This window comes from Budorcas taxicolor, chromosome 3, assembly GCF_023091745.1.
Source record: "Budorcas taxicolor isolate Tak-1 chromosome 3, Takin1.1, whole genome shotgun sequence".
NCBI lineage: Eukaryota > Metazoa > Chordata > Mammalia > Artiodactyla > Bovidae > Budorcas > Budorcas taxicolor.
This window is the reverse complement of record NC_068912.1, coordinates 66,706,717-66,731,948: the sequence shown is the minus strand read 5'-3', so window position 1 is coordinate 66,731,948 and position 25,232 is coordinate 66,706,717. Positions and strand designations below refer to the sequence as shown.

Genomic DNA, 25,232 nt, shown 5'->3' with positions numbered 1-25,232 from the left:
TCACACCCAGCCACTGTAGCTTGAGGTTCAAACTGTTTATCACTACTGCATTTATTTTTGAAAATGACCTCTAGTGATAGTTATTAAATGTAGTTTAAAAAACAAGATGCAAAACCTAAACAGCTGAAAATATTTCAGGATAATTCTATTTAAATAACTGATACTAAAATAGACTATTGAAAACCCTTAGATTTGACTTAATTCTAACACAATAACAGAAAACCTTCTTGGGGTTATTTCTTTTTTGAGATATGTCATTTTACATTTAATTATATTCATCACTATACTGAAGTAAAACCACTCTTAAAACCTCTAAGAAATTCAGGAATTTAGAGGTATTATTAAAAATCTCATGATGATATTAATTTATGCTCTTCTGTATAAACCTGATACTTTTATTATCTGAATCCAATCTTAACATGAGAAAATATTTACAAACCATACAACCAAGTGAGATGATACATTCATAGCCTTGTACAAGTCAGTAAAAACTGTTTCCTACTAATTTCATCAGCCTTGGGAGAATATGCATGTGTTTCAAATTCTGGTTGCTGAGCAACATACTCCTTTATTTGTGACCAGAGATGAAGGACTGAGTTAATTCTTCCTACTAATGCATGTCTGTTCAATGACAAGTCAAGACCCATCCTTAAAAAAGTATGCTGCTTTACTTCCAAAAAACAAGTTCTACTCTTATAATCAATTTATACTTATGCAAACACCTGAAATACATGTATAATCATCAATAGCAAAGAGAAGGAATTAAAACTACTCACACCATCTTGTCAGTTTTTTAAGAAGCATTTGAAAGAAATTTCCTGTGTATTATAATCCTCACATACTCACCCTGTCACAAGTGAGACACTGAACTGAACTAATGATTGTTCCATCAAATATGTCTGAAATAACACTTCGGTATTTCTTGTGCTGTTTTTTTCTCTTTGGAGATAATGCAGATTGAACTAGGATTGAAAAACAAGTATAGAATAATTTTTTCTTTTACAAATCAAAATAGTTCCTTTACACTTTTTCTGAAACTATTAACAGCAAAATTACTCTGCTGAAAAAAATCTGTCAAAATACCATTCAAGAGCATTACCTAAAGAAAACACAAAAAACAACCAAAAATCCTCAAAGAGAAACCGTGATGAAATAGAAAGGGTTCAGTCTCCCCATCTCGACTTCAACCAGAACAGTTTTGCTTTTACTTATTTGTTGTTGCTTCCAAGTAAAGCTTTATTTGAAGAAAGGATTCTATTAAGTTTTTGAGAGGTCTTTATATATTCTAGATACAAGCCTTCTGTCAGCTATGTGATTTACAAATATTTTCTCCCAATCTTTTCATTCTCTTAATAATTTTGCCAAAAAAGATTTTAATTTTTTTTTATTTACAGATCATGCTTTTTATGTCTTTGATGTCTTTAAATAATTCTAACACAAAGTCATAAAGACTCTTTAACTTCACACAACATTAAGCATAAAACTAATATAAAACCCAATCATCCTACATCCAGGTGTTTATCCTGAACAAGTGACAATTCATGTTCATACAGAAACTAGTACATAAATATTTATTTGTAACTGCCAAATACTGGAAACAAATTCAAATATCCTTCAGTGAGTATATGCACTCACTGAGTTCAGTGTATTACACAGCATAGTCACACAATGAAATATTAAGTAATAAAAAAGAACTATTCAGACATGTAATGTGACTGTATCTCAAATGCATTAAGCTAAGTGAAAGCAGCCTATTTCAAAAGACTATGTTCTTTATGATTACATGTATATGACATTCTGGAAAAGGAAAAACAATAGGAATAAAGAACAGATAGGGCTAGGGCTTTGGGAGGGAATGGAATAGTACTATGGATGAAACAGTACTATGAGGGACTTCTTTGGGGAGCTGGAACTGTTCTACACTGTGTTTGTGGTGGTGGTTCTAACAATCTATGCATGTGCTGAAACTCAGAACCCTATGCCCAAAGAGTAAACTCTGTCATACATAAATTTGTGCCACACACACAAAAATATTTTAAATCATGGCTGTATAAAATGATGCTGTCAATTTTAAAAAGCCTGAACAATATTTCATAATTAACACTTTAAACTATCAAACCAAAGGAACCTGAGTAACTGAAACTTCTACCTTTTTTGTGTGTGGGTGGCAATCCTGGCCACAAATTGCCTGATTTAGGAGGGCTTGCTGATAATCGTGGATTAACACCTTCATTTGATGGCAGGTCATTCAAATGGACATCAGTAATATATTCTGTAATATTTAAAATTTGTATTATTACCTTAAATAGTAAAATTATTCCACCTGTCAAAGAAAGCTTTTTTCATTTGAGATTTTGAACACAATTCACAGTAATAAATGTCAGGTGAAATACTCAACATACATTATGCTTGCTAAGTGAGTAACAGTGATTTTCCCCCTAAGAGTTCAATTAATGTTCATAACACATTACTGTTGTAGGGAATACAGAAAGTGTGCAGTGGAACTATAAAGCGGAAGAGGACTGTATTTGTCCTAATTTAGTATTTAAAAAACTAAAGCAAATTGGGGCAGTTTTTAGAAAGCTTTAAAACCATATGGGAGGAAAAGAGATTATCTTCCCAAACTAACATAGTAATCAAAATCCAGGAAGAAATTTAGGCATGAAATAATTATAAATTATTTTATTCTTACTTTAATAAAAGGAAATAAAACCCTCTGTCAGAAAAAACATCTTTTTTTGAGAATTAAATTATGAATCAAGAAAATATAAGTGCTGTGAGAGCTATCTTGATTTGCTGTTGGATTCCTAGTATATAACATATGTTTCATGGCGAGAAACTGCTAAAAAAGCATTTGAGTGAAGAAAAGAGAAGTGTACATAACAGATGCTGAAACAGAATGATTTCAGAGATTTTTCCAGATAATGCACAAGAAATGACTTTTATGACTTTCACAGAGGCATTTCTCATTATTATCTCAACCATGACTAAAAGTAGACTGATAATACTAAGGGAAGAAAATAGGAGGAGAGGAGGAGACTCACTCTAGGACTTTTAGAAGGGAATAAAGTTAACACAATCTAGGTCAGGGAAGGTCAGGGATTAGCAAATGATCCCTACAAAAGACCAGATGGTATATATTTTAGGTTTTGTGTGTCATATATCGTCTTTGTTACATTTTTCAATCAGAAAATGTAAAAGCTCAGATCCCTGATCTAGGTCATCAATTAGTTACTAATTGTAATAGACTTGTTATGGAACAATAAAGAACTAGTAGGTCACTTGCTTAGGTTTTTTATGAGGAAAGGCTAGATAGCAGACTGCTAAGTCTTTCAATACTGAAATTTTACATAACTAATGATTAAACAACTTCTAACCACATCTAAACTTCTAAACATTATGTCAGTATAATCAAGGGGCCGGACACATTTTCTTGACTAGAAGGCATTTATGCACTGCACACAAGTATTATTGCACAAGTATTAATGCACTGAACCACGAGTATTCCCGTGGTTAAGGAAATATCCTTCTTCTCCAGAAAAAAGTTGTGTTCATTCAAAAACCATAGTAAATTTAGTACTGCCCACTATTCAGTAGTTACAGAAGATAAATTTTTTATGTTCCTTGTCTCCCATTTATTTTAAGATTAGAGAATCTGAACCTCTGATGGTTTGATTTTATGTGCTTTGGAGAATTAAATACCACATTAAGCTAAGACAAGTTAACCCAAGAAAAAATAAATGTAAAATGCAAAACAACTCAACTGTCTTTCATTTGGCCACTTGCTCTTTCTCAAAAGAACAGTGACCAGTACTGTGGTATAACCCTATCAAAACAGAGTTCATTGTAATACATTACACTCCTATGCCAAGCATACACTAAATATTTTGTAACTGACATGACTCCAATGACAGCAATCTAAATCTAATAGTCTACAATTTTGATTATTTTGCTCTTTTACAAATCTGCTTTAAATGACACCAACTTAATACTCACATGCAAATAGTACTAAACTCTACTAATTAGATCACTCCAGTGTTCTTGCCTGGAGACGGGGGAGCCTTGTGGGCTGCCGTCTATGGGGTGACACAGAGTCAGACACAATTGAAGTGACTTAGCAGCAGCAGCAGCTACTAGTTAGAAAGCGCAAAAGTAACATCTATTTAATTCCCTCTTTTATTTTTTGGCTGAACCACGCAGCATGTGGGATCTTAGATCCCCAAACAGGGATAGAATCTATACTCCCTGTAGTGGAAGCACAGAGTCTTAACCACTGGGCTGCCAGGGAAAGTCCCTCCCTACTTCTTTAAATTAGTATGGCTGAACTATAAGGTCACGAACTGCACACAAAATATTAATTTTAGAAAACAGTAAAATTACAAATATAATCTTGAACACATATCTTGCACCCTTTGTCCACAAATGAAACACTATCATTTGCAAATTATAAAAACTGTCACCTGAAGCTCTGCTGTGTATTTGCACTTTGACAGTTTCCTGGTTGTTCAAATCCGCTGTTTCAGATACAGAGTCTCTATCTTTATCTAATTCTCCTTCACAATTTACTTTATTAATCTTGTTGCACATCTTCTCTTTTTGCCAATCTTTTGACATTTCTGAATTGTTCTCATCATCCTGAATTAACATTGTTGTCTCATTATTATCTTCAGAAAAGCTTCTAGAGCCATTTTCATTTTCAGCTTTATCACTGCTGCTACAAGATTCGCAGGACTGAAAATCTACATCTGATTGGCTCTTGTCTTCCTCCATGGTCTCTTCAGTCATTATAGTTTGAGGATCCTCTTCTACTTCCATGACTTGTTCTTTCAGTTCTTCATGAAGCAGATCCATTAAACATCGAAGGAATTCTTGAGCATCCTATTATATGTAAGCAACACAGATAGTACCATTTCATTAAAAATAGTGTATGCAGAAACTTGAGAGAAAGACTTGAGAGACAAAACGTGGTTAGCAATTGATTTCTACATGTGTAGCATTACAATGTGGACATATAACTTAGCAGAACATAGGGCACTGGAGGGATAGGATGTTCTAAGTTCTAAAACGTTAAAAAACAAAAAAAAAGTTAGAAAACAAAATTAATGAAAAACTGAAGATGTATTTCAAGAAAAACTTAAAAAAAAAAAAGAACAAAAGGCTGAAGATGATCTGAAAGTAGCTTTAATACTGCTGTTACTGAAAAAAAAAAACTTGAGGAGTAAGGTGTAAAGAAAATGTGGATTTGTCTCATCAGACAATAAGAATTCAGAGAGATATCAAATTCAAGTATGTCTGGCTTAAAATTAAAGCTTTATCTAATTTTGTACTATATCTCAAAATCCTCGATCAATCTAGAATGTTTATCAAAAATACAAATTCATAGCCCCCAAGTTACATCTACTAAATCAGTGTCTGTGATCCAGGAACTTTTTAAAACAAATTTATGTATTAATTCTTTGGCTGTACCGGGTCTGAATCCACCTGCAATGCAGGAGACCTCCTGGATCAGGAGGATCCGCTGGAGAAGGGATAGGCTACCCACTCCAGTATTCTTGGGTTTCCCTTGTGGCTCAGCTAGTAAAGAATCTGCCTGTAATGAGGGAGACATGGGTTCGATCGCTGGGTTGGGAAGATCCCCTGGAGAAGGGAATGGCTACCCACTCCAGTATTCTGGCCTGGAGAATTTCATGGGGTCCATGAGAAGTCCATGGGGTTGCAAAGAGTCAGACACGACTGAGAGACTTTCACTTTCACTTTTTTCTTTCATTGGGTCTTAGCTGAGGCACTTGGGACCTTATGTGAGATTAAAAAAAAATTTTTTTTTTAAATTTTTATTTTTACTTTATTTTACAATACTGTATTGGTTTTGCCATACATTGACATGAATCCACCACGGGTGTACATGCATTCCCTAATGGGAGTTTTTTCTTTAGTTATAACATGCAAACTCTGCTGCAGCATGTAGGATCTAGTTCCCTGACCAGAGATCAAATCTGGGCCCCCTGCACTGGGAGCACACAGTCTTAGCTCCCGGACCACCAAGGAAGTCCCTATGATACAGGAATTTGTGTAAGAAAAAGTTAATAGGGAACAGGTATTTCTTTGAAAAAAGGAAACATATGTGAGGATTAGGTATTAATGTGAAAAAATATTACATAAAACAACAATAATTGAAACTGCCACTGGTATCAATTAAAAAAAATTACAGGTCAATGAAGTAGATTAGAAAGTCCACAAATAGACCTATTATACATCAATGTAAGCACAAAAATTAATGAAGAAGAAACTTTTAAAAATAGGTTAAGAAAATTCTTAAAATCTGTTGTTTGCTACATTTGTTAGCTGTATGTGAAAAATTAAATTTGGATCATACTATAATGTGAAATAAATGACAGTATTAAAATATTTAATTATAAAATACAGAAAATATAAGTAAAAATTTATCTCTGGATGCACAACTTTTCAAAGCTAAAAGCACTAGAAAATACTGGCATATTTATACACCCCCAAATTTAAAATTTCTAAGCAATAAAGACCTACCTGCTGAGAATACCCCCGAAATGTTGGATTTACAGTTTTAATTCCTTGAAACAGAGTAGTAGGCACAACTGATCCTGGTCTGAGGAAGAAAACATTTTTAGGAAGAAACTTGTGATTTTTAATTAGTTTTTTTTTTAAGTATCCAGCAATTTTTTTTTTTTTTAATTTATTTTTGACTATGCCTTGTAGCATGTGGGATCTTAGTTTTCTGACTAGGGAATCCAACCCTGCACTGGAAACTGAGTGTCCTAACCACTGGACGACAAGGGAAGGCTCTAATTTTTATTTCAGAAATGAGAAATCAAAAATTCAAAGAGTCAAACTGAAAAGTGTTCATGTTTCAAAAAATCATTCAAAGTGGCCCAGTATTAAGCTTCAAAAGTTCATGAAAATAGCTTAGTTTTTATATATTTTTTTTTTAGTTTTTATATTTAAGCTATAATTTATTCCTCTCTCCCCTAAAGAAATGACTATGCTCTACCATACGATTTTTCAAAAAATACTAGTTACTTAAAATAATATTTTCATTACTTAAAATTCCTGGAAAAATTAAGATAAGGATACCTAGTACACTACCTAAATAAAAATTTTAAACCAGTTATCAAATACCCATGAAAACAAAAATGAAAAGTAAACCATAAGAGATTTAATCATCTAGAACCCTGTACTATGACACTTCTGAAGTTTAGTAAACTTCCAAGAATATGAAGTTCATAGTTTCAGAGCAAAGAAACTTAAACATAGCAGTTAAGCTCAAGTTCTAGCTATAGAGTAAGGAACTTGGAAACATTAGAGCCAGGTAATACCCAATAGGGATAAATGACTAAGAGTTGTAATACAAAAAACTTTATAGCAGACAGTTACTCTTCTAATGCTACACTTAGAGCAAATAAATATAAGGAGAAAAATAAACATTCTTATATGTCTCTACGGTCTGATTTTAGCATTGTGAGAATGTCCACAAAATTCAGAAGTGTTAACAGCAACTGCAGAAGTTCAACATTTTATCTCCAGTCCAGATACTTCATTTGGATGTTCACTGTCAAATGTAATGTGGCCAAAATTGAATGCCTCAATCTGTTTCTCTTCTACTTTTTACATCTCTATAAATGCACATGCAAATATTTACAATATTCAGTTTAAAATATAATAAAAGAAAATAAACATAATAAGTACATACCTGCTTTTATGCCAGAGCTCTGTCATTAGTTTGAGATAACTTTTACAAATAGCTGGTTTCTTATCTGTTCGAGCCAGTCCTCCACAATCAAGAAAAAACTGTGTCAAAGGCGGGCTAGTTTTAAAAAAAAAAAAGGAATTTTAGAATTGAGTCAAAGCTTAATACTGATTGACTTCTAGCCATTCAATGAAGTATGACAAATAAAGCACTGTATCTATTATTTCTTTGCTTCCTTTTACAGCTTCACATTTGTTTCCTCATTATTTTGCTGAGCACATCAGCAGATTTGACCCACAACATTAGAGTCCTCAACGCTGTCAGATCACTTTTCTACTTTCGTTCTTTACCTCTCTGGCAACTCTTTCCCCTCTTTATTATTTTTTTCTGCTCTAATAAAGTGTCTAAATATCAGGGTTCATCAGAACTTGATTCTATGACTTTCCCTCTCTTCCCTGGGTGATCATCTACAGAACATTTCATACTGCATCTATCTCCTTCACAGGACTAAGACTGAGGGAAAACAAACAAACAAAAAAACCTAACTGCTTTATTAGAGACTTTCCACCTACAGAAAAATATGAAATATTTTCCTAGGATCTCTGAATGAAAAGTGATCAGAGGAATTAGTTTAAGCTCCTCCTTTTCTAGATGTAAACACAAACAACTTCCTCAAAGACGCACAACTCCCTAGGAGCTAAGCCAGGACCAGCACTCTTAGGAAACCACAGGCACAGAGTAGTAACCCTATGGGGACAACAATGGATTATGTCCCAACGCAGTTTGTTGCTTACTCTACCCTAGGAGTCAATTAACAAGAAAGAGGAAAACTTTCTCAGGAATATTTGTACATTTAGGTTTTAGTTAATCCAGATAATTTAAGTGAAGGCATTTCATATGTTGAGAGGGGTGAGGAAGAGGTACAGCAAGGGATTAATGGAATCCAGTTGGCTAGGGAGACTGAATATAATTATTAACTTTCCAATATTACTATTAAAGTATATTTCTTTCTTTTCCCTCTCTCAGTTCTCTTTTTTTTCTAAGCATACTACAGCATCATAGTTTTCTGCTGTTTAAGAATAACTTTAAACAACTATACTAACAAAATTAATTTCTCTACTTACCAGTTAGAAAGAGCCTGCAAAGCTGCATTCATATAACAAGTATTTCCAATATTTTTCAAACCTGTGAGACCTATTAAGAAAAATTATGTTATGTCATCATTAAATAATCCAATGACTCAACTTTATGAGTGTTCACTAAGTATATAACTAGTTAATTATTATGGTTCCTAAGCTATGGTAGGGAAATACAAAATACATTATAAAAATACAAATAGCAACAACCTGAATAACTCAAAGAGGGGTCAGACTTACACCAAAGTGATAATTTTCAGAAAATTATTCAGATATACTCTTAATGGGCTAAGATTCCCTTATATGAATTATAAAACAGAAAAGTTTGTACAAAACTATATATACAGATAGTTTATATTGTGGGCTTTAGTAAACTGATGCCAGAGAAACCAAGTATCAAAACTTCAGTTTGCTTTTTTTCACAAATAATAATTTTCCTAGGTAAAATTTCAGTTTTTAAATAATACAATTACTTTATTGATTTCTTACAATCAAATATTGCCAACTAGCACTACTTTCACTCATGCATCATTAAAAACAAAAGGATATTTCCTTGGTATTTTCAAATGATGCATAATGCAGTAAATTTAAAAAATCAGAACTTAAAATGCTCCTAAATTAATTATATAAACAGGTGACTTTTTTTTAAAAAGCATTAACAAATAGCTTGGTTCCTAGAATTTATTTTTATAATTATCTTATCACCTCGACTTTGAAATTTTCACAATACAGTTCCCTAAAGAAATGGGCAATGGCATACAAAGGAATGTGTTATATAGGAGAATTATTTTACCTCTTGCCTTAAGTTCATCTTCTTCTTCTACTTCTATATCCAGATCATCAAATACAGCAACCAGAGGAGTTTTTAATGTTGTGTTACTGGGTATTTTAAAATCCTTGATAACAGAAAAGATAGCAGGCTTAAACAAATCCTTAGGTTAAATTTTTAGAAAATTTTTTACTCAACTGATCTGTAGACTTCTACAATCTCTCCTCTCCTGATACTTCTTACTGAAGTTATTTTGCATCCTTTTATGCATACGAAATAGTTTTAAATATTTCCTAAAGTTCCAAAATTAATTCCTGAGAATTGGATTAACTCAAGAGTTTGCAACTTGTGACTTGCTGGTCAAATGCCAGTCCATATTATTTAAATAAAAAAACCTTTTTTTTTAAAGGCCAAAAACCCAAACAAAAGCAAAACTTTTGAGCTAACATTTTAAACATTGGGAGAGCTCACATAAAAAAATCAAATTTTGCTGCTGCATGACAAAAACCAACATAATATTGTAAAGCAATTATCCTCCAATTAAAAATTTTTTTAAAAGAACTCAAAATTTTACAAGTTTTCTAATAGAAGAATCTCAAAGTACATTGCACCCAGTTGACAAAGTTCAGTGGGAGGCTGAAATTGAATAGCAGAATGCAATTCAGCACATGCTCTGGTTCTCAAACTTTACAGCCTATTCTTCTTCCACATGACATGCATATGCACTCACACCCACCCACTTTATACTTTACCTTCCTGGCATTTGTAGATACTAGACATTTGGGAAGGCCCATATTCTCACTTGGTTGTATTGAAATACAGAGAAGTAGAACAGTTTTTCGGAGAAGGCAATGGCACCCCACTCCAGTACTCTTGCCTGGAAAATCCCATGGACGGAGGAGCCTGGTAGGCTGCAGTCCATGGGGTTGCTACTTTCACTTTTCACTTTCACGCATTGGAGGAGGAAATGACAACCCACTCTAGTACTCTTGCCTGGAGAATTCCATGGACAGAGGAGCCTAGTGGGCTGCTGTCTATGGGGTCGCACAGAGTCGGACACGACTGAAGCGACTTAGCAGCAGCAGCAGAACAGTTTTTAGAAAAAAATCATTCAAAATCTTACCTCCTAGAATATGGTTTGAAAAATCTTAATGACATTTGACTGATTTCCAATACTGTTAACTTGTAATTAATGCTCTAATGAATTGGGTTCAAATAGTCTATAAATTTTATATCACTAAAGAAATCTGCACAAATAACTTTTTCTTCTGAGCAATTTCTTTAACAACAGGATCACTGGGAAGTTGTATGAAATTAAATTCATGTCTTTCATGTGTCATAAAAATAACTCACCAGAGGTTATTTACAAGCTATCAGAAAAGTATCAGTATTTTTATTCAACCAGATTCAGCATTCATTAAGGGGTTGCACTGGGTCTTCGTTACTGTGCAAAGGCTTTCTCTAGTTGTGGTGAGCGGGTGCTACTCTTCCTTGTGGTGCTTGGGTTTCGCATAGCAATGAAGACCCAGTGCAACCAAAAATAAAATAATAAATGAAAAATAAGTTACATACATATTGAAAAGTCACTTCTTAAAAAAAAAGAGTTGCAATTGTAATCTATCAGGTATAAATGGCATTTTCGTTAGTGACGATTATTTTCTTGATGTGTTTTTTTTTGTATTTCTTTTTTTGTGGACTATCTGCACTTATTCTTTGATTAATATAAACTGTTATCAGTTCCTCATGTGATTAAACTTTCAATTATCACGTTTTTGTTAACAGTATAAGAGGGTTCACACAAACTTCTTTTCAAACTACCATGCCATTAACAAAACCAAAAAATGTATTTCTGGATGATAAATAGGTATCAGGGGAGAAATAGTAATGATGATTTATGAACTAGAGTCATTCAACTGTGAAACTAGAAATGCAACAAGTATACCTTGTCTAAAATCTAGTCACTTTAGGTTATATTATATGTGAGGCCAACAAATTTATTATCACAAATTTCTACCATCAGAATGTAATACAAAGATACAACAGAAAAAATCTTAAGAATTGGCATCAAAGAACACAATTCTAGAAATACACTGTAATTTCTATAACCCACAGGGAAAAAACCCCATTGATGTGTTAACTAAAACAGATCAAATGATGATTAGCGTAAGTAGACACCAACTACTCTTATTTTTCCATGTCCCTCTCCTATTTTCTTCTCTGGGGCACTGCAAGGCATGTGGAATCTTGGTTCCCCATCCAAGAATTGAATCCATGCCCCCTGCAGTGGAAGCACGGAGTCTTAATCACTGGGCTGCCATGGAAGTCCCTCCCTTTCCTACTTTTATAGAACTTGAAAATTCTCAAAATTAAGTGAGCAATCTTTGCAAGTTCACACATATTTTGTAGTCAAAGACTGATGTTAAGTTTTAATATATTCTATCTGGTTTTCAACAAATTAGTAAAACATTCACAATAATAGACATGGGAGTGCAGCAGGGAGGGAAATGAGGAAAAGATAGTTCAATTAGGGCCTATTAAAGAAGGCCCATCACCTCTCCTAGAGCCAGTTGCTTAAGTTTTTAAAACCTATAAGGTGCTTTTCCATTTTTAGACACGTGTGAGATTCAATTTTACCCTAATCTATCATTCCACAAAAGAAAAAAGGCCAGATTCTCATTTGAAGAAAAAAGGCACATTGTGGAAACCTGGTAAAGATGAAGTAGGGTTCTTTAAAATTTCAGCTACATGACAAACTCTGAAATTATTTTCTGAAAGTATTTAATATTTCAATTCCATGGATTTAAATTATTACCTGTACGCCATTTTCTTGTATTTGGTGAAGTGGTTTTACATGAGGTAATGAAGGCTGAGTTCCTAATTTCCTATCCAAAAATACTTCTTTGCTGCAAGCATAACACCATACTCGAAGAGTGGTAAGGTTCACAGTTAGATAATGCTTTGTCTCCTGAATAATTTCATGAGAGAGAGAGAAGAGGAATCAAAATTAGTTATAGTTGAAAGCCTTTCAAAAGATCATAGGAGATAAACTGCTGGCCTTTAATGAAGAACAATATATTCAAAAGAGAAGATTTAAACCAGAGCACCAAATAAACAATACTTAGATAAACTGCTACTGTTAAAGCATAGCGAATAGTAACAATATCCAAGCCTACTACAAAGATTATTCTACTATTTTCACCACTATTCATTATAAAGATAAACAAAGAGTTATTATGAGAGTCTGCTTTGCAGTTAGCAAGTAATTATAATACAAGAAAACTGACAATAGCACATTAAGTATTCAAGGACATCAGAATGGCAAAAGAATACAAATGACATGAATTAAAGCACAAAAGACCTCAAGCAATAGCGAATATATAATCTTGGATATGTGAAATTCCCGCCTTTCTCATCTGGAGTTCTGCAAGACAATAATGCCCTACAGAAAATGATTTGAGTAACCATTTTCTCAATTCTCCCAAGAATGGCACATAACACCACCATTCTAGATCCACCAAAGAGAAGTAAATTAATTAAGTATGAAGATGCCTAAGAGTCTTAAGTAATTTTCTTGAGGAACCCTGTCAGGAATAGTTGATGCTGCAGAGATAAATATAAATGAAAAAGATGGTTCATTCTCAAGAAATGTATAGTTTGGAATGTGAGCTCTATCTAATCTGTAAAAGAAGCATGCCAGAATTACACACGAGCACCAAACCACCAAGGTGATATAGACAGGAGACTCCAGTAAGGAGGATGTAGAGCAAAAGGTAATATGAGTTGAGCCTTGAAGTCAGTCAGGCCCTGTCATAAGCCTAGACTTCTAGTCTTGACTTCAACTTCCACATCCTCCTAATATTTCCAGTGATCACCTCCATACACCTGGAGGTACATTTCTTTTTTCTGGAAAAAAAATTTTTAATATAAATTTAATTGGAGGTTAATTACAATATTGTATTGGTATTGCCATACATCAACATGAATCCGCCACAAATGTACACGTGTTCCCCATCCTGAACCCCCCACCCTCCTCCCTCCCCGTACCATCCCTCTGGGTTGTCCCAGTGCACCAGCCCCAAGCATCCAGTATCATGCATCGAACCTGCACTGGCGATTACTTTCTTATATGATATTATACATGTTTCAATGCCATTCTCCCAAATCATCCCACCCTCTCCCTCTCCCTCTCCCACAGAGTCCAAAAGACTGTTGTATACATCTGTGTCTCTTTTGCTGTCTCGTATACAGGGTTATTGTTACCATCTTTCTAAATTCCGTATATATGCGTTAGTATACTGTATTGGTGTATTCTGGCTTACTTCACTCTGTATAATAGGCTCCAGTTTCATCCATCTCATTAGAACCGATTCAAATGTATTCTTTTTAATGGCTGAGTAATACTCCATTGTGTATATGTACCACAGCTTTCTTATCCATTCATCTGCTGATGGACATCTTGGTTGCTTCCATATCCTGGCTATTATAAACAGTGCTGCAATGAACACTGGGGTACATGTATCTCTTTCAATTCTGGTTTCCTTGATGTGTCTGCCCAGCAGTGGGATTGCTGGATCATAAGGCAGTTCTATTTCCAGTTTTTTAAGGAATCTCCACACTGTTCTCCATAGTGGCTGTACTAGTTTGCATCCCACCAACAGGGTTAAGAGGGTTCCCCTTTCTCCACACCCTCTCCAGCATTTATTGCTTGTAGCCTTTTGGATCGCAGCCATTCTGACTGGCGTGAAATGGTGCCTCATTGTGGTTTTGATTTGCATTTCTCTGATAATGAGTGATGCTGAGCATCTTTTCATGTGTTTATTAGCCATCTGTTATGTCTTCTTTGGAGAAACGTCTATTTAGTTCTTTGGCCCATTTTTTGATTGGGATTGAGCTGCATTTTTCTGGAATTGAGCTGCATAAGTTGCTTGTATATTTTTGAGATTAGTTGTTTTGTCAGTTGCTTCGTTTGCTATTATTTTCTCCCATTCTGAAGGCTCTCTTTTCACCTTGCTTATAGTTTCCTTTGTTGCACAGAAGCTTTTAAGTTTAATTAGGTCCCATTTGTTTATTTTTGCTTTTATTTCCAATATTCGGGGAGGTGGGTCATCGAGGATACTGCTTTGATGTATGTCGGAGAGTGTTTTGCCTATGTTCTCCTCTAGGAATTTTATAGTTTCTGGTCTTACATTTAGATCTTTAATCCATTTTGAGTTTATTTTTGTGTATGGTGTTAGAAAGTGTTCTAGTTTCATTCTTTTACAAGTGGTTGACCAGTTTTCCCAGCACCACTTGTTAAAGAGATTTTCTTTACTCCACTGTATATTCTTGCCTCCTTTGTCAAAGATAAGGTGTCCATAGGTGCATGGATTTATCTCTGGGCTTTCTATTTCGTTCCATTGATCTATATTTCTGTCTTTGTGCCAGTACCATACTGTCTTGTTGGCTGGTTTTGTAGTAGAGCCTGAAGTCAGGCAGGTTGATTCCTCCAGTTCCATTCTTCTTTCTCAAGATTGCTTTGGCTATTAGAGGTTTTTTTGTATTTCCATACAAATTGTGAAATTATTTGTTCCAGCTCTGTGAAAAATACCATTGGTAGCTTCATAGGGATTGCACTGAATCTATAAATTGCTTTGGGTAGTATACTCATTTTCACTATATCGATTCTTCCGATCCATGAACATGGTCTATTTCTCCATCTATTAGTGTCCTCTTTGATTTCTTTCACCAGTGTTTTATAGTTTTCTATATATAGGTCTTTAGTTCCTTTAGGTAGATATAGTCCTAAGTATTTTATTCTTTTTGTTGCAATGGTGAATGGAATTGTTTCCTTAATTTCTCTATTTTCTCATTATTAGTGTATAGAAATGCAAGGGATTTCTGTGTTGATTTTATATCCTGCAACTTTACTATATTCATTGATTAGCTCTAGTAATTTTCTGGTAGAGTCTTTAGGGTTTTCTATGTAGAACTTCATGTCATCTGCGAACAGTGAGAATTTTACTTCTTTTCCAATTTGGATTCCTTTTATTTCTTTCTCTGCTCTGACTGCTGTGGCCAAAACTTCCAAAAGTATGTTGAATAGTAGTGGTGAAAGTGGGCACCCTTGTCTTGTTCCTGAAATGCTTTCATTTTCAGGAGAAATGCTTTCAAATTTTCACCACTGAGGATAATGTTTGCTTTGGGTTTGTCATATATAGCTTTTATGATGTTGAGGTATAGTTCCTTCTATTCCTGCTTTCTGGAGAGTTTTTATCATAAACAGATGTTGAATTTTGTCAAAGGCTTTCTCTGCATCTATTGAGATAATCATATGGCTTTCACTTTTCAATTTGTTAATGTGGTGTATTACATTGATTGATTCACGGATATTGACGACTCCTTGCATCCCTGGGATAAAGCCCACTTAGTCATGGTGTATGATCTTTTTAATGTGTTGTTGGATTCTGATTGCTAGAATTTTGTTAAGGATTTTTGCATCTATGTTCATCAGTGACATTTGCCTGTGGTTTTCTTTTTTTGTGGCATCTCTGTCAGGTTTTGGCATTAGGGTGATGATGGCCTCATAGAATGAGTTTGGAAGTTTACCTTCCTCTGCAATTTTCTGGAAGAGTTTGAGTAGGACAGGTGTTAGCACTTCTCTAAATTTTTGGTAGAATTCAGCTGTGAAGCCGTCTGGACCTGGGCTTTTGGTTGGTGGAAGATTTCTGATTACAGTTTCAATTTCCATGCTTGTGATGGGTCTGTTGAGATTTTCTGTTTCTTCCTCGTTCAGTTTTCGGAAGTGGTACTTTTCTAAGAATTTGAGCATTTCTTCCAAGTTGTCCATTTTACTGGCATATAATTGCTGATAGTAGTCTCTTATGATCCTTTGTATTTCTGTGTTGTCTGTTGTGATCTCTTCATTTTCATTTCTAATTTTATTGATTTGATTTTTCACCCTTTGTTTCTTGATGAGTCTGGCTAATGGTTTGTCAATTTTATTTATCCTTTCAAACCAGCTTTTGGCTTTGCTGATTTTTGCTATGGTCTCTTTTGTTTCTTTTGCATTTATTTATGCCCTAATTTTTAAGATTTCTTTCCTTCTACCAACCCTGGGGTTCTCCATTTCTCCCTTTTCTAGTTGCTTTAGGTGTAGAGTTAGGTTATTTATTTGACTTTTTTCTTGTTTCTTGAGGTATGCCTGTATTGCTATGAACTTTTCCCTTAGCACTGCTTTTACAGTGTCCCACAGGTTTTGGATTGTTGTGTTTTCATTTTCATTTTCATTTCTATGCATATTTTCTTTTTTGATTTCTTCTGTGATTTGTTGGTTATTCAGCAGTGTGTTGTTCAGCCTCCATATGTTGGAATTTTTAAGTTTATCTCCTGTAATTGAGATCTAATCTTACTGCATTATGGTCAGAAAAGATACCTAGAATGATTTCAATTTTTTTGAATTTAACAAGGCTAGATTTATGGCCCAGGATGTGATCTAACCTGGAGAAGGTTCCATGAGCACTTGAGAAAAAGGTGAAATTCACTGTTTTGGGGTGAAATGTCCAATATATATCAATTAGGTCTAACTGATCTATTGTATCGTTTAAAGTTTGTGTTTTCTTGTTAATTTTCTCTTTAGTTGACCTATCCACAGGTGTGAGTGAGGTATTAAAGTCTTCCACTATTATTGTCTTATTGTTAATTTCCCCATTCATACTTGTCTTACATATTGCGATGCTCCTATGTTGGGTGCATATATATTTATAATTGTTATGTCTTCTTCTTGGATTGATCCTTGATCATTACGTAGTGTCCTTCTTTGTCTCTTTTTACAGCCTTTGTTTTAAAGTCTATTTTATCTGATATGAGTATTGCTACTCCTGCTTTCTTTTGGTCTCTATTTGTGTGGAATATCTTTTTCCAGCCCTTCACTTTCAGTCTGTATGTATCCCTTGTTTTGAGGTGGGTCTCTTGTAGACAGCATATATAGGGGTCTTATTTTTGTAGCCATTCAGCCAGTCTTTGTCTTTTGGTTGGGGCATTCAACCCATTTACGTTTAAGGTAATTATTGATAAGTATGCTCCTGTTGCCATTTACTTTCTTGTTTTGGGTTCGAGTTTATACACCCTTTTTGTGTTTCCTGTCTAGAGAATATCCTTTAGCATTTGTTGGAGAGCTGGTTTGGTGGTGCTGAATTCTTCTCCGTAAAGCTTTTGATTTCCTCTTCATATTTGAATGAGATCCTTGCTGGGTTCAGTAATCTGGGCTGTAGGTTATTTTCTTTCATCACTTTAAGTATGTCTTGCCATTCCCTCCTGGCCTGAAGAGTTTCTATTGAAAGATCAGCTGTTATCCTTATGGGAATCCCCTTGTGTGTTATTTGTTGTTTTTCCCTTGCTGCTTTTAATATTTGTTCTTTGTGTTTGATCTTTGTTAATTTGATTAATATGTGTCTTGGGCTGTTTCGCCTTGGATTTATCCTGTTTGGGACTCTCTGGATTTCTTGGACTTGGGTGATTCTTTCTTTCCCCATTTTAGGGAAGTTTTCAACTCTTATCTCAAGTATTTTCTCATGGTCTCTCTTTTTGTCTTCTTCTGTGACTCCTATGATTCGAATGTTGGGGTGTTTAACACTGTCCTGGAGGTCTCTGAGATGTCCTCATTTCTTTTAATTCGTTTTTCTTTTTTCCTAATTCATTTATTTCTACCATTCTATCTTCTACTTCACTAATCCTATCTTCTGCCTCTGTTATTGTACTATTTGTTGCCTCCAGAGTGTTTTTGATCTCATTTATTGCATTATTCATTATACATTGACTCTTTTTTATTTCTTCTAGGCCCTTGTTAAACCTTTCTTGCATCTTCTCAATCCTCGTCTCCAGGCTATTTATCTGTGATTCCATTTTGATTTCAAGATTTTGGATCATTTTCACTATCATTATTCAGAATTCTTTATCAGGTAGATTCCCTATCTCTTCCTCTTTTGTTTGGTTTGGTGGGCATTTATCCTGTTCCTTTACCTGCTGGGTATTCCTCTGTCTCTTCATCTTGTTTATACTGCTGAGTTTGGGGTGGCCTTTCTGTATTTTGGCAGTTTGTGGAGTTCTCTTTATTGTGGAGTTTCCTCGCTGTGGGTGGGGTTGTACAGGTGGCTTGTCAAGGTATCTTGGTTAGGGAAGCTTGTGTTGGTGTTCTGGTGGGTGAAGCTGGATTTCTTCTCTCTGGAGTGCAATGAAGTGTCTAGTAACGAGTTATGAGACATCAATGGTTTTGGAGTAACTTTGGGCAGCCTGTATATTGGAGCTCAGGGCTGTGTTCCTGTGTTGCTGGAGAATTTGTGTGGTATGTCTTGCTCTGAAACTTGTTGGCCCTTGGGTGGTGCTTGGTTTCAGTGTAGGTATGGAGGTATTTGATGAGCTCCTCTCAATTAACGTTCCCTGGAGTCAGGAGTTCTCTGGTGTTCTCAGGATTTGGACTTAAGGCTCCTGCTTCTGGTTTTCAGTCTTATTTTTACAGTAGTTGCAAGACTTCTCCTTCTATACAGCACCGTTGATAAAACATCTAGGTTAAAGATGAAAAGTTTCTCCACAGTGAGGGACACCCAGAGAGGTTCACAGAGTTACATAGAGAAGAGCAGAGGGAGGAGGGAGTTAGACGTGACCTGAATGAGATGAGGTGGAATCAACAGAGGAGAGAGCACCTAGCCAGTAATCACTTCCTTATGTGCACTCCACGACTGGACCACTCAGAGATGTTCACGGAGTTATACAGAGAAGAGAAGAGGGAGGAAGGAGACAGAGGTGGCCAGGAGGATAAAAGGAGGGGAGCAAAAGGAGAGAGACAGATCCAGCCAGTAATCAGTTCCCTAAGTGTTCTCCAATATCTAGAACACACAGAGATTCACAGAGTTGGGTAGTGAAGAGAAGGGGTAGGGAGGAGACAGAGGCGACCTGGTGGATAAAAAGGAGAGTCCAAAGGGGGAGAGAGCAGTCAAGCCAGTAATTTCGCTCCCAAGTAAAAATGGGTATTGAAGATTGGTTCTTAAAGGTACAAAATTGATAACAAATACCAAAAAGCAAAGATTAAAAATCTAGAGTAGAGTTTGGAATTTCAAAACTACAATATTAGAGAAAAGAAGAAAAAAAAGAAAAAAAGTCACAAAAATTATAAAATATATATATATGAAGTTTGCTTTAAAAAATAGGGTCTTTTTTTTTGCAAAGTAATAGTAGGTTATAAAAGTTGAAATTAAAGGAGTAATAGAAGACTTAAAATTTTTTAAAAATTAAAAAAAAAAAGAATGATCATAAAAATAGTAAAAATACATCTAGGACTTTCTCTGGTGTTATTGTGGGTATTGTGGGGTCAGTTCATTTTCAGATAGTTCCTTGGTCCGGCTTATATTTCTCAAGATCTATAGGCCCCTTCCTATGTAGTTGGTACTAGACAGGGTTTTAATCTATTGCACCTGTCACTTCCAAGGCAGTTCCCTCTGTTTTAACTTCTTCTGTTTGCTGGTGTCTTCAGTGTCTGATTTCCGCCCTGACACAAAGAGGGCAGTGGTGGACACTTTTTTTAGGCTCACTTGTTCAGTCACGCTGTGGGGAGGGAGGGACGCTGCAAACAAATAACACTGGCATGTGCTCGCAGTGCCTCAGCCACATTGGGCCTGCCCCCACTCAAGGCCTGTGTGCCCTCCCTGCCCACAATGCTCAGGCTCTAGGTTGCTCCGCCGGGAACCGTCCGAGGCCAGCCCTGGGCTTCATGCATCTCCCACGTCTAAGCCGCTCAGGTTCAGGCACTTGGGTAGTCCTCAGAGGCGCAGACTCTGTTGGGCCTGTGTTTTGTGCCCTTCCCAGGTCCAAGCAGCTCAGGTGATGAGGTGTTTGGCGAGCACGGTCGCTGCGACTTATCACCTCCCCCGTCCCTGCCACTCGGTTTCCTGGATGTACAACCAGTGCACCTTCTCAGGCGGATGTTGACTGTCCAGAACCCCAAGAAGTCTTAGCAAAGAAGCCTGCTTGCAGTTTGGTAGATAATGTCTCTCTGGGGCTGCAACTGCCCCCTTCCGGCTCTGGCTGCCTGTCACCAGAGAGGGATGGTCTGCAGCTGGCTAGTTCTGTTCAGTCCTTTGTTCTGTGCGCTGGCCTGGCGGTGTCTTAGGGCTTTTCGCATGGTAGCTATCCCACAGTCTGGTTTGCTAGCCCAAGTTGGTGCGCTCAGATTGCCCTCAGGGCATTCAGGCCAGATCCTTACTCTAGGCAATGCAGCCCGCGCCTCCCTGCCCAGCCCCCGTTTGCTAGTGGTGGGTGCAGGCGTCTTCGCTGCTTCTCCTCTGGGGGAGTTACCGTTGGGCTCGTAATCTGTGGGTTTTAATTATTTATTTATTTTTCCTCCCTGTTACATTGCCCTCTGTGCTTCCAAGGCTCACCACAGACTCAGCAGTGAGAGTGTTTCCTGGTGTTTGGAAACGTCTCTCTTTTTAAGACTCCCTTCCCAGGACAGAGCTCCGTCCCTACCTCTTTTGTCTCTTTTTTTTTGTCTTTTATATTTTTTCTTACCTCCTTTTGAAGACAATGGGCTGCTTTTCTGGGTGCCTGATGTTCTCTGCCAGCATTCACAGTTGTTTTGTGGAATTAACTCAGCATTTAAATGTTCTTTTGATGAATCTGTTGGGGAGAAAGTGGTCTCCCCGTCCTATTCCTCTGCCATCTTAGGACCCAGAGGTACATTTCTTAAATCACTGCTCTTTTAATTATCACCTCATATTACCTAACACTGACCTTTCCAGCAATTCCTGTCCCCACCTTTTTATAAGCTAAGATTTAACTCACTGTTTATTAAAAAAGAAGAATAAAGGACAAAATTTTGAATGACAACTTGAATTAATAATGTTGTATTTGTTTTTCTTTTTCCTCAGGCTATATTTTAAAAATCTCTGGCATGAAATTTTTCTATATACATACCTGAGAATGTATGGTGCTATGATCCACTTGTGATTCACCACAGCCAACATATGAACACCTATTCTATGAATATATAAAAAGGAAAATAAGGCATTTTACAATATGTAAATTTATAATAATAAGCATTACAATTACATTTACAATGAAGTTCTGATCACATTTTAACTTTAAGATTAAATGACTTCCAAACTTAAGTTCTTTTAACCAAAAGGTACCAGGCACAAAAGAATATAATCAGAATACTTTTAAGCTAAAAGATATGTCACCTCTAATAAAAAGTGTGAAATATTTTAGTGATTTATTAAACTCTGCAAAAAACATTGTAAGTTAATACCCAAAGTTTAAAGTTTAATTTTTATTATCAATAACAATCTTTTTAAAGTATGTTCATTTATGAAATCCTGTGTCAAAAAAATCTTCTAGTTCACCTTATTCAGATATAAATTTTTATAATATCAAACTTTTGAGAAGAAACACACACATACTTCCAGGCATGCCCAAAGGTTTGGTCCTCTGACTTTACAATCCTGACAAGAACCCTGTGAGAAGAAGATCGTAGAGATAACATCACCATTCCATTAACATGGCCAAACACATACATTCATTAATATCATACATAAAAATTTGGATTTATGAACACAGGATATTGTAGTAATTTATTTAAAAAAAGAAACCCACATGTTTGTTTGAGAGAAAAATGAATATGGCTTTTTAAAGGAAGGGAAAAAAGCCCTCTATCTTACGTGAGATTTTTGTATTAAATCTTCTTTAGTTATTTCACCAACTGAATCCAAATGTGGACAATGACTTCGAAAAGATGACATTTTGTTAGAAATGTTTTCCTGTTTCTCAATGCTTTCCAAATGAGGTAACACCTACAGAAAAATTGACCAGAAAAGTTAATTTTAAAAGTGCTAATATATGAAAAATTATTAAAATAAAAGGTAAAATAAGCATACATGTTTATAAGTTTGTCCTACAAAAGTATATATTTTCAAATACACTGAACCTATTCTCACAACTGAATTTCACAACTGAATTTTGTAGTGCCCTACAAAACTGTATCTTCTCAAATACATTGAGGTTATTTTCGCAACTCAATTTCAACACTGGAAATTTACCTACTAATAAATAATCATGTTATTAAAATTGACACTTGTGAGTCAATGCAAGTTTGTTTCTCCACTACTTTTGCTGTTTTTTCCCCTTCTCCAAGTTCAGTTTTTGAGGTAGATGAAAGGGAAAAAACATCAGGTTATTTAAGTATTTACATCCCCTATTTTTCTTCTAAAAAGATTAACCTTTAGGCTAGAATTGGAATTGAAAAGAATAAGAATTCAGATGGAAACCACTTTCACACTAGCAACAGCACCCACGGAAGATATAACTGTATCAGTTTCTCCACCCTGCACCACTCACACTTTAGGCCAGATAATTATCTGTAGCTGGAGGTGTCCTGTACATTGCAAGATAACTTAACAACATTCCTTCTACCAGAACTCCCCCCCACCACCACCCTGAGCTTCAATCACCAAGGTCACTACACAGTGTAAAATTATATTTTCTAGGCAACAAAGTTATCCCAGGTTGAGACTCTGACCAGACTTAGAGCTTGAAAGCAAAAGTGAAAGCTGCTCAGTTGTGTCTGACTCTTTGCAACCCAGTGGACTACACGGTCCACGGAACTCTCCAAGCCAGAATACTGGAGTGGGTAGACCTTCTCTTATCCAGGGAATCTTTCTGACCCAGGGATCAAACCCACGTCTCCTGTGTTGCCGGAGGATCATCTGAGCTACCAAGGAAGTCCTTAAACAGTTATAAATTTGATTTGGTAGAACTTTTTTGTTTAATATGTTTACTAATGTGTTAATATCAGCACATTTATAATTGTGTGCATGTATTTTAAAACACAAATTGCTGAAATATTAATGCTTTAGTAGATATATTAAAGAGGTTCTATCAAACCAAATCATTTTAATAAGTCCAATATTACACTATAACCTACAAAATACAACAGGAATCACCATGAAGTTAATGTTGATTAAGTCATGATTTCTAAATATCATATTATTACATAATATCAAATAAGCCATGCTCCTTGCTTTCAAAGCATGAAATAATTGCTGGGACTTGCCTGGCAGTCAAGTGGATAGAACTCCAAGCTTCTAAGGCAGGGAGTATGGTTCTGGATCCCTGGTTGGGGAACTAAGATCTCACCTGCTATACGGTACAGCCAAAAAACCCAAAACCTAAATTAAAATAAGTGCTAATGTTTTCCACTTTTAATTTATGTATAGGGAATGGTTTCATACCCACCTCTCACCTCCTTGTGAGGGTGAATTATCTTTTCCCTCTTAGCCAATTACTCCCATTTCCAACTGTAATGGGGTAACAAGCACCAGGAGTCAGTCAACCTAAAAGGAGTCAGTCCTGGGTGTTCATTGGTAGGACTGATGTTGAAGCTGAAACTCCAATACTTTGGCCACCTGATGAGAAGAGCTGACTCATTTGAAAAGACCTTGATGCTGGGAAAGATTGAGAGCAGGAGGAGAAGGGGACGACAGAGGATGAGATGGTTGGATGGCATCACCAACTCAATGGACATGGGTTTGGGTGAACTCCGGGAGTTGGTGATGGACAGGGAGGCCTGGCGTGCTATGGTTCATGGGGTCACAAAGAGTCGGACACAACTGAGCAACTGAACTGAACTAAGAAATCAATTTTAAAAATACATAAAATAATGGTTTTTCAGACACAGACACTAGACAACAGACATTGCAGGACAATGATCCGTCTATAAGAAGATAAAAAGAAAGTGACTGCTGCAATTTACTGCCTGGAGGGAACTTCTAGTCTACAATACAAGCAGAAGAAAACCCAAACAGACTTTGGTGATCTTTCTGAGCTGAAGAGACAAAGTTGGAAATTCAGGGAGGCCAAGGTCAGTAATTAGAGAAGGAACTGGAAACCTACTCCAGTATTCTTGCCTGGAGAATCCCATGGACAGAGAAGCCTGGAGGGCTAAAGTCCATGGGGTCGCAAAGAGTCGGACACAGCTGAGCAACTAACACACATGTACATAAGGTGAGTAATGGGCTTCTCGGGTGGCTCTGTTGTAAAGAAATTGCCTGCCATATTTACAACAGAACGTGAAAGCAACCTAGATGTCCATCAACAGATGAATCGATAAAGAAGCTGTGGTACCTATACACAAAGGAATTATTACTCAGCCATAAAAAGGAAAGCCCTTGAGTCAGTTCTAATGAGGTGGATGAACACAGAATCTATTATACAGAGTGAAGTAAGTCAGAAAGAGAAAGATAAATATCATATTCTAACACATATATATACAGAATCTAGGAAAATGGTACTGAAGAATTTACTTACAAGGCAGCAATGGAGAAACAGACACAGAACAGACTTATGGACATGGGGAGAGGGGAGGAGAGGGTGAGATGTATGGGAAGAGTAACATGGAAACTTACATTACCATATGTAAAATAGATAGCCAACAGGAGTTTGCTGTATGGCTAAGAAACTCAAACAGGGGCTCTGTATCAACCTAGAGTGGTGGGATGGGGAGGGAGATAGGGAAGTTCAAAAGGGAGGGGATATATATATACCTATGGCTGATTCAGGCTGAGGTTTGACAGAAAACAACAAAATT

The 25,232-nt window shown here is 36.0% G+C and overlaps 1 protein-coding gene across 1 annotated transcript in view; it reads right to left on the bottom strand.

Moving 5' to 3' along the window:
- Positions 1–22,404, bottom strand: part of USP33 (ubiquitin specific peptidase 33) — a 42,409-nt gene extending 20,005 nt beyond the window's left edge. The window contains exons 1-11 of the mRNA XM_052636652.1: positions 22,309–22,404; positions 22,051–22,104; positions 21,566–21,628; positions 12,435–12,587; positions 9,647–9,749; positions 8,842–8,911; positions 7,721–7,834; positions 6,541–6,619; positions 4,461–4,878; positions 2,150–2,272; positions 847–962 (exon numbers count right to left, since the gene is read on the bottom strand). Coding sequence (XP_052492612.1) covers positions 847–962; positions 2,150–2,272; positions 4,461–4,878; positions 6,541–6,619; positions 7,721–7,834; positions 8,842–8,911; positions 9,647–9,749; positions 12,435–12,587; positions 21,566–21,628; positions 22,051–22,104; positions 22,309–22,389 — 1,374 coding nt within the window. The 5' untranslated portion in view covers positions 22,390–22,404. The remainder of the gene's footprint in view (positions 1–846; positions 963–2,149; positions 2,273–4,460; positions 4,879–6,540; positions 6,620–7,720; positions 7,835–8,841; positions 8,912–9,646; positions 9,750–12,434; positions 12,588–21,565; positions 21,629–22,050; positions 22,105–22,308) is intronic.
- Between the last annotated feature and the right edge of the window lie 2,828 nt (positions 22,405–25,232).